At 40.7% G+C, this 12582-nt stretch overlaps 1 protein-coding gene across 2 annotated transcripts in view; it reads left to right on the forward strand.

Annotated features, from left to right (window-relative positions):
* HEPH (hephaestin) overlaps window positions 1-12582 on the forward strand; it is a 95146-nt gene that overhangs the window by 40984 nt on the left and 41580 nt on the right. For both annotated transcript variants that reach the window (XM_057312165.1, XM_057312168.1), the window contains exon 12: window positions 1590-1802. In XM_057312165.1, the coding sequence (XP_057168148.1) occupies window positions 1590-1802 (213 nt within the window). The remainder of the gene's footprint in view (window positions 1-1589; window positions 1803-12582) is intronic.

The raw sequence follows: 12582 nt of genomic DNA on the forward strand, positions 1-12582 counted from the left end.
GGATGAGTGAGTGAATGGGAAGACTGTCCCAGTTTGCAAAGAGTTCCCAGCATTTGCAATGAAATGAGACTAATAACACACATGAAATAATTATAGAACAATCCAAGATCAAGTATAATTAAATGCCAAATTGTGTGAAACAGCCTTCAAGTAACATGGAGGTCATAGGAGGAGAGCATTAATGAGGGACAATCCAATTAAAGGATTTCTGGAAGAAGGGAATGCTTGAGCTGGGGTTTGAATGCTAAGTAGTTTTGCAATTAGACGTTACAGGAAAAGGAAGCAGAGTCAGGAGATTAGCAATGTTATCATCAGCATCTAGGGGAATTACCAAGTAGGGTTGCTTATTAAAGGTGGTTCCAGTGGATGTGGGAACATTGAAAAGGGGTCAGTTTTTAGCAGGCCTCCCTGTATTTTCAAGAGGAGTACAAAAGATGGGAGGGAGTCATGAATGAGTGTTTGTCTTATGACTCCATCTCTTGGTTCTCATCACCAGTCAGTTATATCAGCTGGAAAAAGTAAACCAATCCTGTGAACCAAGTTCATTTCAATTTGAACTTATGGAGCACCTGAGTAGTACCAGGCAACATGCCAGGTGATTGGGCAGCCACACTGATACAGAAAAAATAATGTGATTCCTGCTAGGTCAATCTAGTGTAGGAGATAGACTTGTAAGTAAATCACTGGACTCTGTGGTAAGTGATATGGAAGAATTTTGTGTGTGGGACAGAAGTTTCACATAAATGAGAGAGAGAGAGAGAGAGAGAGAGAGAGAGAGAGAGAGAGAGAGAACTCTGCTTCACAGGGGAGGTGATATTTGAACTGGGGCATGATGGATGAGTAATACTTTTCTGTAGAGAGACCAGAGGGAAAATTTATTCCAGGCAGAGGAAACAACATGTGAAGACTCAATATGTGTTTTGTAAACACCTAGCATGTTTAAGGCCTTGGGAATGCAAACACAAATAGAACTCACAGCAGTGGCATCTACCTGTGTGTGAAGGGAGTGGGAGGATAGACTGCAGGCAGGGGTGCCAGGGAGAGGGCTTTTGCAGAAGTTCAAGCCAGAAATGATGAGGGACAGAACCTGGGCAGTAACAGTGAAGAAAAGAAAGATGAATATGGAAACTTGGGGGAACCCCAGTACTTTATGGAAGGATGAAGAACAAGAACAAGATGAAGGAGGAACAATCAGAAAGGATGTAAGAGAACCAGGAAAGTGTGGTGTTATAGAAGCCAAAGGAGGAGAATTTCAAGGGTGTCGGAATAATAGAGGCTGGTACACTTGTGTATGCATATGTGTAAAGAGTCTGGTAGTGGAAAGAAGTTCAGTTTCATAAGAATTTGAAGTGTGGTAGAGGAGGGGCAGGAGATGAGGTCAGAAAGGCGAGTTGGACCCTCATCCCAAAGAGGCAGATTTTGTAAGTACAACTAAAGTGGCTTAGGGACGAAGGCAGAAGTGTTCAGGATGACTCAGAAATTTCAAGTTGTGTGAAACCATAGTACAGAGCTGATGCTATGCTGCTGGCCAGTGCTTGAGTAGTCTGGTCTCATCTTCCTGTCCTGTCTTGTGTGTGTTTTTTTTCCAGCCATTAATGGGTTTCTGTTCTCTAACCTGCCTAGCCTGGACATGTGCAAGGGTGACACAGTGGCCTGGCACCTGCTTGGCCTGGGCACAGAGACTGACGTGCATGGGGTCATGTTCCAAGGCAATACTGTGAAGCTTCAGGGCATGAGGAAGAGTGCAGCCATGCTTTTTCCTCATACCTTTGTCATGGCCATCATGCAGCCTGACAACCCTGGTAAGTGCCTTAACAGCTGGCCCCAAGCTGAGAGACTCTGTTGGGCATGGTGCTGGATGAGGGGGGCTGGTGAAAAGAAAAGAAGAAATGCTGAGGGCACACAGGAAGTTTTCAAAACACTCTTGTCTTCTCTCTCCTCAATGTGCACTCCGTGTTCTGGTTATTTGGATTTTTCTCTTAGCTTCAGACAGAAAGTAAAGAGCTGAGGGAGATCCTTTCTGGAAAAACAGGAAAGAAATAGGGATGTTGCCCAGCAGCAGGGCAATTCTCATATAGATAGAGGGTGGACTTGCCTGTGTAGTCCCATGGCTATATAGAGATTTTATAGATTCAGTCCTTGCATTGGGAAGGAGGTCCAGGAGATATACCTATAAGAGCTTTCAACTCTGATATTCTTTGATAATTTCTCCAAACTTCTGTTGGGAGTGGGGTGGGGTGTGCTGTGACAGTTTCAGCCCAGGAATCAGAGCATAAAAACTTTTAGTCCAAGCTCTTTCATTAATTTGCCATTTAATTTTGGTCTAACCAACCCCCACTCTGTGACTGTATTTCTTCCTTCTTTTCTTTCTCCATCCCATCCCCTACCTCCCTCTCTCTCCTTCCTTTCCTATCTTTCCCCTTTCTTCCCTACTTTCTTTCATTTCTTTCCCTGCCTCTCTCTCTCCCAACCTCACTCCCCCTCCCATTCCCCCTCTTTCTCTCTCCCTTCCCCTCATTTCCCTTTCTTTCATGAAAAAAAATTGAGGAGAACATTTCTTTAGATTCTATCTAGTCTGACATTTTATCATGTAACAGTATTTTTTCTTTGCAGTTTCTAGGGTGCATTATTTTTTCAGGCAGTAGGTGGCAATAGTGTTTATCAGAAAAATCTGTCAGTTCCATGCAGTCTCCACTAAACTTTTATTTTAGTTCTTTAAATTCCATTCATATTTGGAAAAAAAATCCCTAAACCAAACAAGTCTCTTTGACAATTTAATAATTACATCCTGGACTAGGTTTGAAAAACATTTGACATAAAGTTGATCTTCACAGACTTCTTGGGACTTCATTTCTGTCCATCTGCTTGGGATACTTCCTTGGTTAGGGAGAGTTCTTAGCAAATTAGAAACAACCGTTTATGGAGATTTAAAAAACAACAGGCACAAGTGAGGCTTAGGGTGGGGAACTTCTAAATAAGAAAGATGAGGAGAGAGAGAGAGAGAGAGAGAGAAAGGGAGGGTGGGAAGAAGGAAGGAAGGAAGGAAGGAAGGAAGGAAGGAAGGAAGGAAGGAAGGAGGAGAGGAGGGGGAGGAAGAAGGAGAGGTGAAGAGGGAAGAAGAGGAGGAGGGGGAGGAAGAGGAAGAAAAAAAGACCCTCCTCTCTAGCCTTGGTCCCAAAATAAAACCCTAGGTTGACACTCCCTTCTGCGAAGTTAGCCAGGCTCTCCTGTCAAGTCTCTATACCTCCCCATGCTCACTCTTACTTTAGATAAATGAAATTATTTTTGTGCCATACAAAAGGAGGCCTAAGGAGGGCTGCTGTAGATGGCTTAACAACATTCTGATTGGTGATCTGGGGGGAGAGGGAGTGAATGGGTTTATTAGAGAAAAGACTTGCAAGGTCACTCTTGGTCAAGATTCCTTAATTTTCTTATTAGCAAAAGCCCAGACTTTTTACCTTTGCATTTTTCTCACCTTTCAAATTCTTTTCTCTTTATGAAGAGTTCATGAGTAATAGAATGTTGGAAATGGTAGAGCCCCTTGAGATAATCTCAATTTACTTTACTAATGGGAGGAAAAGACAGAGACCTGGATGGATGTGTGTGTGATTTGCTCATTTTAAATATCTTGGTTCTATTTTTTCTTACTGTCTTAACCCTTCCCCATCAAGTCCTATTGATTCTTACTCCTTTGGTGATCTCTTGAATTTGAAGTCACCTTCATTCTTTCCTTGGGGGCTTGATCTCCAATTAAGATTGAGAGAGACCTTTAGGAGTAGCTCTTCAAACACAGGACAAATGGAAAAGCCAGGACCAGAATTTGGCTTTGGAATTCTAAAAGGAAGCAGTAGCCAGTGATGAGGATTGGTAAATACACATATGTAATTAGGCAGCTTTTCAGATGACTTAAAAACATCACCATGAATATTCAACATTTTATGTACTGGATGCTTACAGTTATGTTTAACAAACTAGAAAAACAAATATCCAGAAAAAAATGTAGCAAAGTGTTAAGAATGTTTGATTCCTGGGGGTTTACTGGTGATTTTTTTAATCCTCTTTTTGCTTTGCTTTAAATTTTAACAAGTTTATATGACATTTAATAGAAATGAACAATTGTATATAAAAACATTATCTTACATACCTCAGCTCTTCCAATAGAAGTAATGATACTAGAGCTTTAATAGATAGGAAAATTGACAGATATAAAGCTAGGGCTTGTAATGTGTTATTTTCCACCAAATTCATGTTAGAGTTCTCAACAGCAAGGAGAAGAATTTATTATTTATAATTGCCCTAGTCCTTTAGGGTGTTTTTCCTTTCTTTCACCATTGGAGCTTGCTTTATTCATTATTCCCCTCTTCCCCAACCCCTTTTTAATCTTCTTTTCTTTCCACTGCTCCTTTTTCCTGCCCTCTCTCATATTTCCTCTTCCTCTTTCATCATCTTTTTCTTATCTCTTTTTATCTCTCGTTTCTTATTCCTCTTCATTCATTCACTCTTTCTTTCTTTTACTTCCGTCTATTTTTTTCCATCTTACTTTTTGTCTTTTCTTCTTTTTCATTTTCTTCTTCCATTCTTTTATCTTCTTTCTTCTCTTCCTTCTTTTCTCTTTCTCCTTTTCCTTCCCTCCCCTCTCTTTTTTCCTTTTCCCCCATTTCTTTCTTCCTTTGATTTTTCCCTCTTTTTTGGATTCTCTTCTCTCCATTTCCCACCTTTTTTTATTTCTCTTTTTTGTCTTCCTTTCTTTCTTTTTTAAAATTCTTTTCCTTTTCCCTTCCTTCTGTTTTCTTTTTTCCTTTTCCTCCAATTAGTATCTTTTCTTTCCTCCTCTGTCTTTCTCTGTTTTTCCTTCTTTTTTATTCCTCACTTCTTTTTATCTTCCTTTTATTTTACAATAACAATCTCACAAAACATAATAGCTGTTTTCTTCCACTTACTGTCTATATACTAGTGATGTGAGGATGAATTAGGCAGCTCACAGTGTGAAAGGGAGATGATGATACAGTCTTGGCAAGAGCTATAGTAACACACAGGAAACTATAACAAATTCTGCCTGACTTGTGTAATAAAGCTTTTCTAGGGAAGCAAGCATCCAAACTGAGCATTTGAGGAAGAGTAAACTGTCACCAGGAACAGAACGCGGATGGGTGGTGAAGAGGGTGTTATTATAGGCAGTAGGAAGCTTATGGGCAATGACTTGGAAGCAATATCTGCCTGAAGAATTACACAAACTGATTTCATTCAGTGACCCTCAACTCAAGGTGGTATGCCAAAAGGTGTTTGGAAATGTGTGGAGGTACTTTTAGTTGTCACAATGACTGGGGATATGGAGGGGGTGATATTTAGATATTTAGATAGTAGGAGTCAGAAATGATAAAAGTTTCAGCAATATGTAGGGCAGTCTTAAACAATGAAGAATAATCCCATGCAAAATGCTAATAGCAGCCCTGTGACGGAATAATGAGAAATAAGGTTTAAGAAGAGACAAAGTAGGAAGCTATTGCAAGAGGTGATGAGAGCCTGCCAATGGGTGGAAGCAATAAGGATGGACAGAAGGGTTAGAGTTAAAGATATTTGAGAAAGAAATTACAGAACTTTGCTGAGGGGTTGAGCAAAAAGAAAAGATGCCTGAAGTTTCCAACTTGTGTACCATATATATGGTGATAACCATTAACCAAAAGAGCAAGTACAAAAACAAGGGCAGGATAGTAAGGTTTGGGTAGAAAGTATTCATTTTAAGGCATGTCAAGTTTTAAGTTCCTGGTGAAATCCAGGTGGTGTGGATTTCAAAGTAGGTAGTTATGGGTAGAAATGTAAAGTTTGGAGAGGAAGTCCAGGCTAGCGAGTTTGAGTGTTCTCATACTTCAGGTCCATAAGCTGCGAAGTGATAGGAAATAAAACTTAAAGCAGAAATCAGCATTTAAGAGGTACAAGGGAAAAGAAACCAAAATAAGAAAACAGAAAATAATTTGTCAATGAATTAGGAGGAAACTCAGAGTCCAAAAACAGAAGAGTATTGAAAGAGTGGCCTGGACAATAATGTCCATATGAGAAAATTTAGATGATATACTAACTAGTCCAAAGGCACATGACTTCCCAGAATGTCTTCTTTTTGTTCTCATCCCCTTCAGTGATCATCAAACTTTCTTCTCCACACCAATCCCTGAGCTGTGAGTTTTGGGCAGCATATGCAACCACTCATTTACATACATATTCATTCACTCAAAACATATTTATTGCACACCTTCAATGTGCTAAGACTGGGGAAGAACAGTGAAAAATAGAATTATTCTTACTCTCTGGGAAGATCCACAATAAGCACATCAAAACACATACATAAAATAATAAGATAATTTTAGATTGTGAAATATATCATGAAGGAAATAAAATACAGTGGTGTGATAAAATGATAGGGGCATTACTTTAGTAAGGGTGTTCAGGGAAGGCCTCTCAAGAATGTGATATTTACACTGAGACCTAAATAATGAGGAGGAAGGAGTGATATAAAGATTTCTGAGCAGAACATTTCAGAGGGACCAACAAGTGCAAATGTCCAAAGGTGGGAACAAGCATGGCTTCTCAAGGGTCAGAGTGAAAGTTCAGTAGGGTTGGATTTTAGTAAGCTAGAAAAAAGATCGACATGAAATGAGCATGGCAAGATTCATATTAAGTGGGGTCTTATAGACCATAGTTAGGAGCTTGGATTGCATTCTGTGTATGAATGAATCATTTGAAGCAAGGGGGCAATGTGCTCTGGACCATATTTGTTAAAGAGGGCCTTGACTCCTGTGTGAGGAATGGTTGAAGAGGGAAGGGGAAGAAGCAGAGAAGACAGTTGGGAGACTGTTGAAGTTTTCCATGTGAGAGATGATGGTGGTTTTGACTAGGGGAGGGGGAGTGAAAATGGAAGGGTAATTTGGAAGGAAAAGCTGATAGGATTGACAGATGGAATAGATGTGGAAGTGTGGGAGAGAAATGGAAGTGTTGGGAAGTAGTTGTGGGAAGAAAAGAGTAGATTTTTTTTTTGAAAAACTCTATTAACTAGTGGAAAATACTGTTTTGTAAAGAGAGGAGCACTTAGTACTTAACGTGTGGTTTAAAGTGTGTTAAGAGTAGAGAGGTCAAAAATGTAGAGGTCAGTGGGAGCCAGAATAGTTATGGAGAGGTTTCTGGAAGCAATGAAACATGAATTTGGTCTTGGAGAATGAGTGAGCTCTTATAGATATTTGTGGAAGGTATGAACAGGTATATTCCAGGAAGGGAGCAATAACATGAGTGAAAATTCAAGATAGAAAGGAGATACGTGATAAGGGAAGTCAGGGACAAATTTAGTTGGATCACTGGTTGAATCTGGGACTGAGTCATAGTTTGGAGCTAGCTCATAGATGCCTTTAAAAACCAGGGGAAAAAAAGCCAGGAAAAAGTTTGTAGTGATGGGATAGGCAGTGGGCAACAAGTGAAGCAATGATGAAAATAAACGTTCTAAGAAACTCAACTTCTCCTGATCAACATTCTATGAGCCTTAATGTCCTTGACATAGAAACTGGAGATTGATATCAGTTCCAGGTAGGTTCACAATCCTGATTTAAGACTGATATCCAACCATTTTTATTGAGAAAACTGAGGGAAAGCTATTCCAAAGCACTCTGATACAAGCATCCCAGTAGTCAAGAAGGGGGTTTCTTTGGAGAGGAGGTTAAGATGGCGGAAGAGTAGGGGACCCCTTTTTCGGCGACTCCCCTGAGTCGAGTTGGATAGGTACCAGACCAGCCTGAACATCCACAGAATCAGCCTGAGACGCAGGAAGATATATCTGGATCTCTACAAATGAACATCTCCAGCAATGAGTACTGAGGTATGAAGCGGGAAGCCGTGAGACCTCGCACAGATATCAGAAGATAAACGGAAGGGGGAGGGAGCCGCCACGTTCGGGCGCCGGGAGGCGGTAGCCACCTACACGGAGGAGTTGGTGGACTCGCGGACCGGCACCTGTGAGAGAGCAGACTGAGACCATGAGCTGGGAAACGCACGCCACCAGACTGAAACGGAGCTCCGGTGTGCTCACTGGAAACAGACTGAGACTGGGAGCTCCGGGAGCACGTGGGAGTGGCTGGCGGCTGGCGGCTGACAGTGTTAGAAACACAAAGGAAAGAGACATGCCGGTCCTAGAGGTGAGGGCTGGGACGCCGGGTGTGGGGCGCACATCCCGGGACGCTGCAGGGTTGAGCAGCACCAACAGAAACAGAGTTAAAGTGGCCAGAATATCAGGGGAGAATGGTCCAATATCCCTCTGTTCTGAGACAGAGGCTGAGATTCCACCACTGCTGCTCTGACTCTCAGAAGAGGCAGAGCAAACCAACAGGGAGAGACGGGAGAGAACAAAAGCCTGGAAATACCGGCTCACAGTGTGCCCATCCCCATCCCCCCAAGCAGGGGACATGGAGACTCTACCCAAAGAGGGTTGCGTGAGTATCAGCGCAGCAGGCCCCTCCCCCAGAAGGCAGGCTGAAACTTCAAGAAGCCCACATACCTAAGATCCGTATAAAACAAGGGCACATGGCCCGGGTCCCGGTCAATAATTTGGGCTCTGGACAACCCCGCAACCTCTCCTCATCAGAATGACAAGAAGGAGAAATCCCCCCCAGCAAAGAAAAGACAATGAGTCTGTGGCCTCTGCCACAGAACTAATGGATATGGATGTAAACAAATTATCAGAAATGGATTTCAGAGTAACAATGGTCAAGATGATGTGTAGACTCGAAAAAAGTATTAATGAAAATGTTAATGAGAATATAGAATCTCTAAGGGTGGGAATGAGAGTGAATCTGGCAGAAATTAAAAATTCTATGAGCCAAATGCAGTCAAAACTAGACGCTCTGACGGCCAGGTTGAATGAGGCAGAAGAATGTATCAGCGAATTGGATGATGGGTTAGTAGAACAGGAAGCTAAAATAGAACCCGGACTCAAAAACATCCACCCTCAAAAATGTAGGTTAAGGGAGATTACTGACACAATGAAACGTTCAAATGTCAGAATCATCGGCATCCCCAAGGGGGTAGAGAAAAACAGGGGTCTAGAAGAGATATTTGAACAATTTGTAGCTGAAAATTTCCCTAATCTAGCAAAGGAAACAAAAATTCGTGTCCAAGAGGCAGAGAGGACCCTTCCCAACCTCAACCATGACAAACCTATGCCACGACATGTCATAGTGCATTTCGCAAATATTAGATTCAAGGATACAGTATTGAAAACGGCCAGGGCAAAGAAATTACTCACATACCAAGGCAAAGGTATCAGAATTATGTCAGACCTGTCTACACAGACCTGGAATGAGAGAAAGGGTGGGGGGGGCATTTTTAAAGCTCTTTCAGAGAAAAACATGCAGCCAAGGATCCTTTATCCAGCAAGGCTGTCATTCAAAATTGATGGAGAAATAAAGACCTTCCAGAATAGTCAGTCATTGACCAATTTCATAACCATGAAACCAGCCCTACAGGAGATATTAAGGGGGGTTCTATAAAGGTAAAAAGACCCCAAGAATGATACAGAACAGAAAGTCACAATCTATAGAAACAAAGACTTTACTGGCAACATGGCATCATTACAATCATACCTCTCAATATTCAGTCTCAATGAAAATGGCCTAAATGTCCCATAAATGCACAGGGTTGGAGATTGGATAAAAAGACAGGACCCATCCATTTGCTGTCTACAAGAGACTCATTTTGAACCTAAAGATACATCCAGACTGAAAGTAAAGGGATGGAATACAATCTTTCACGCCAATGGACCTCAAAAGAAAGCTGGGGTGGCAATTCTCTTATCAGACAGATTGGATTTTAAACTAAAGACTACAGTTAGAGACACAAAAGGGCACTATATTATTCTTAAAGGATGTATCCAACAAGTGGATATGACAATTATAAATATATATGCCCCCAACAGGGGACCAGAAAGATACACAAGCCAACTCTTAACCACAATAAAGAGACATATAGATGAAAATATGTTAATAGTAGGGGACCTCAGCACTCCACTCTCAGAAATAGACAGAACACCCTGGCAAAAACTAAGCAAAGAATCAAAGGCTTTGAATGCCATACTCGACGAGTTGGACCTCATAGATATATATAGAACACTACACCCCAGAACCAAAGAATACTCATTCTATTCTAATTCCCATGGAACATTTTCAAGAATAGACCATGTTCTGGGACACAAAACAGGTCTCAGCCGATACCAAAAGATTGAAATTATCCCCTGCATATTCTCAGACCACAACGCTCTGAAATTGGAACTCAACCACAAGGAAAAATTTGGAAGAAACTCAAACACTTGGAGACTAAGAACCATCCTGCTCAGGAATGACTCGATAAACCAGGAAATTAAAAATCAAATTAAACAATTTATGGAGACCAATGAGAATGAAATACAACAGTCCAAAACCTATGGGATACAGCAAAGGCAGTCCTAAGGGGGAAATACATAGCCATCCAAGCCTCACTCAAAAGAATAGAAAAATCTAAAATGCAGTTTTTATATTCTCACCTCAAGAAGCTGGAGCAGCAACAGAGGGACAGGCCTACTCTACGCACAAGGAAGCAGTTGACCAAGATTAGAGCAGAAATCAATGAATTAGATACCAGGATTACAATAGAGCAGATCGACAAAACTAGAAGCTGGTTCATTGAGAGAATTAATAAAATTTAGAGACCACTGGGAAGACTTATCCAAAAGAATAGAGAAAGGCCCCAAATTAATAAAATTATGAATGAAAAAGGAGAGGTCACAACCAACACCAATGAAATTGGAAGGATTATTAGAAACTTTTATCAACAGCTTTATGCCAATAAATTAAGTAATCTGGAAGAGATGGAGGCCTTCCTGGAAACCTATAAACTACCAAGACTGAAACAGGAAGAAATTGATTTTTTTAACAGGACAAATAATTATGAAGCGATTGAGTCAGTGATAAACAGCCTTCTAAAAAACAAAAGTCCAGGCCCAGACGGTTATCCTGGGGAATTCTCCCGAACATTCAAAGAGGAAATAATACCTATTCTCCTAAAGATATTTCAAAAAATAGAAACAGAAGGAAAGCTACCAAACTCATTCTATGAGGCCAATATTACCTTGATCCCCAAACCAGACAAAGACGCCATCAAAAAGGAGAATTACAGACCAATTTCCCTGATGAATATGGACACCAAAATTCTCAACAAGATCCTGGCTAATAGAATCCAACAGTACATTAAAAGGATTATCCATCATGACCAAGTGGGATTCATCCCTGGGATGCAAGGGTGGTTCAACATTCGCAAATCTATCAGTGTCTTAGATTTTATCCCGAATGAAAATTTCAAAAATCATATAATTCTCTCAATGGATGCAGAATAAGCATTTGACAAAATACAGCATCTTTTCCGGATTAAATCCCTTCAGAGTGTAGGGATAGAGGGTACATTCCTCAATCTCATAAAAACCATCTATGAAAAGCCTACAGCAAATATCATTCTCAATGGGGAAAAGCTGGAAGCCTTTCCCTTAAGATCAGGAACACGACAAGGATGCCCACTCTCACCACTATTATTCAACATAGTACTAGAAGTCCTTGCAACAGCAATCAGACAACAAAAAGGGATAAAAGGTATCCAAATCAGCAAAGAAGAAGTCAAAATGTCTCTCTTCACAGATGACATGATACTCTATATGGAAAACCCAAAAGAATCCACTCCCAAACTATTAGAAGTGATAGAGCAATTCAGTAATGTGGCAGGATACAAAATCAATGATCAGATATCAGCTGTATTTCGCAACTAATGAATCATCGAACTTTACATCAGAAACCGGGGACGTACTGTATGATGACTAACATAATATAATAAAAAAACATTAAAAAAATCAGTTGCATTTCTATACACGAATAATGAGACTGAAGAAAGAGACATGAGGGAATCCATCCCATTTACAATAGCACCAAAAATCGTACGTTACCTTGGAATTAACTTAACCAGAGATGTAAAGGATCTATATTCTACAAACTAGATATCACTCTTGAAAGACATTGAGGAAGACACAAAAAGATGGAAAAATATTCCATGCTCATGGATCAGAAGAATTAACATAGTTAAAATGTCCATGCTACCCAGAGCAATCTACACTTTCAATGCTATCCTGATCAAAATACCTATGACCTTTTTCAAAGAACTGGAACAAACAGTCCTTAAATTTGTATGGAACCAGAAAAGGCCCCGAATTGCCAAGGAACTGTTGAAAAGGAAAAACAAAGCTGGGGGCAGCACAATGCCGGATTTCGAGCTCTACTACAAAGTTGTGATCACAAAGACAGCATGGCACTGGCACAAAAACAGACACATAGACCAATGGAACAGAATAGAGAACCCAGAAGTGGACCCTTGGCTCTTTGGGCAACTAATCCTTGATAAAGCAGGAAAAAACATCCAGTGGAAAAAAGACAGTCTCTTCAATAAATGGTGCTGGGAAAATTGGACAGCTACATGCAAAAGAATGAAACTTGACCACTTTCTCAACCATACACAAAGAAAAACTCCAAATGG

The sequence above is a fragment of the Ursus arctos genome, chromosome X (assembly GCF_023065955.2).
Source record: "Ursus arctos isolate Adak ecotype North America chromosome X, UrsArc2.0, whole genome shotgun sequence".
Taxonomy (NCBI): Eukaryota; Metazoa; Chordata; class Mammalia; order Carnivora; family Ursidae; genus Ursus; species Ursus arctos.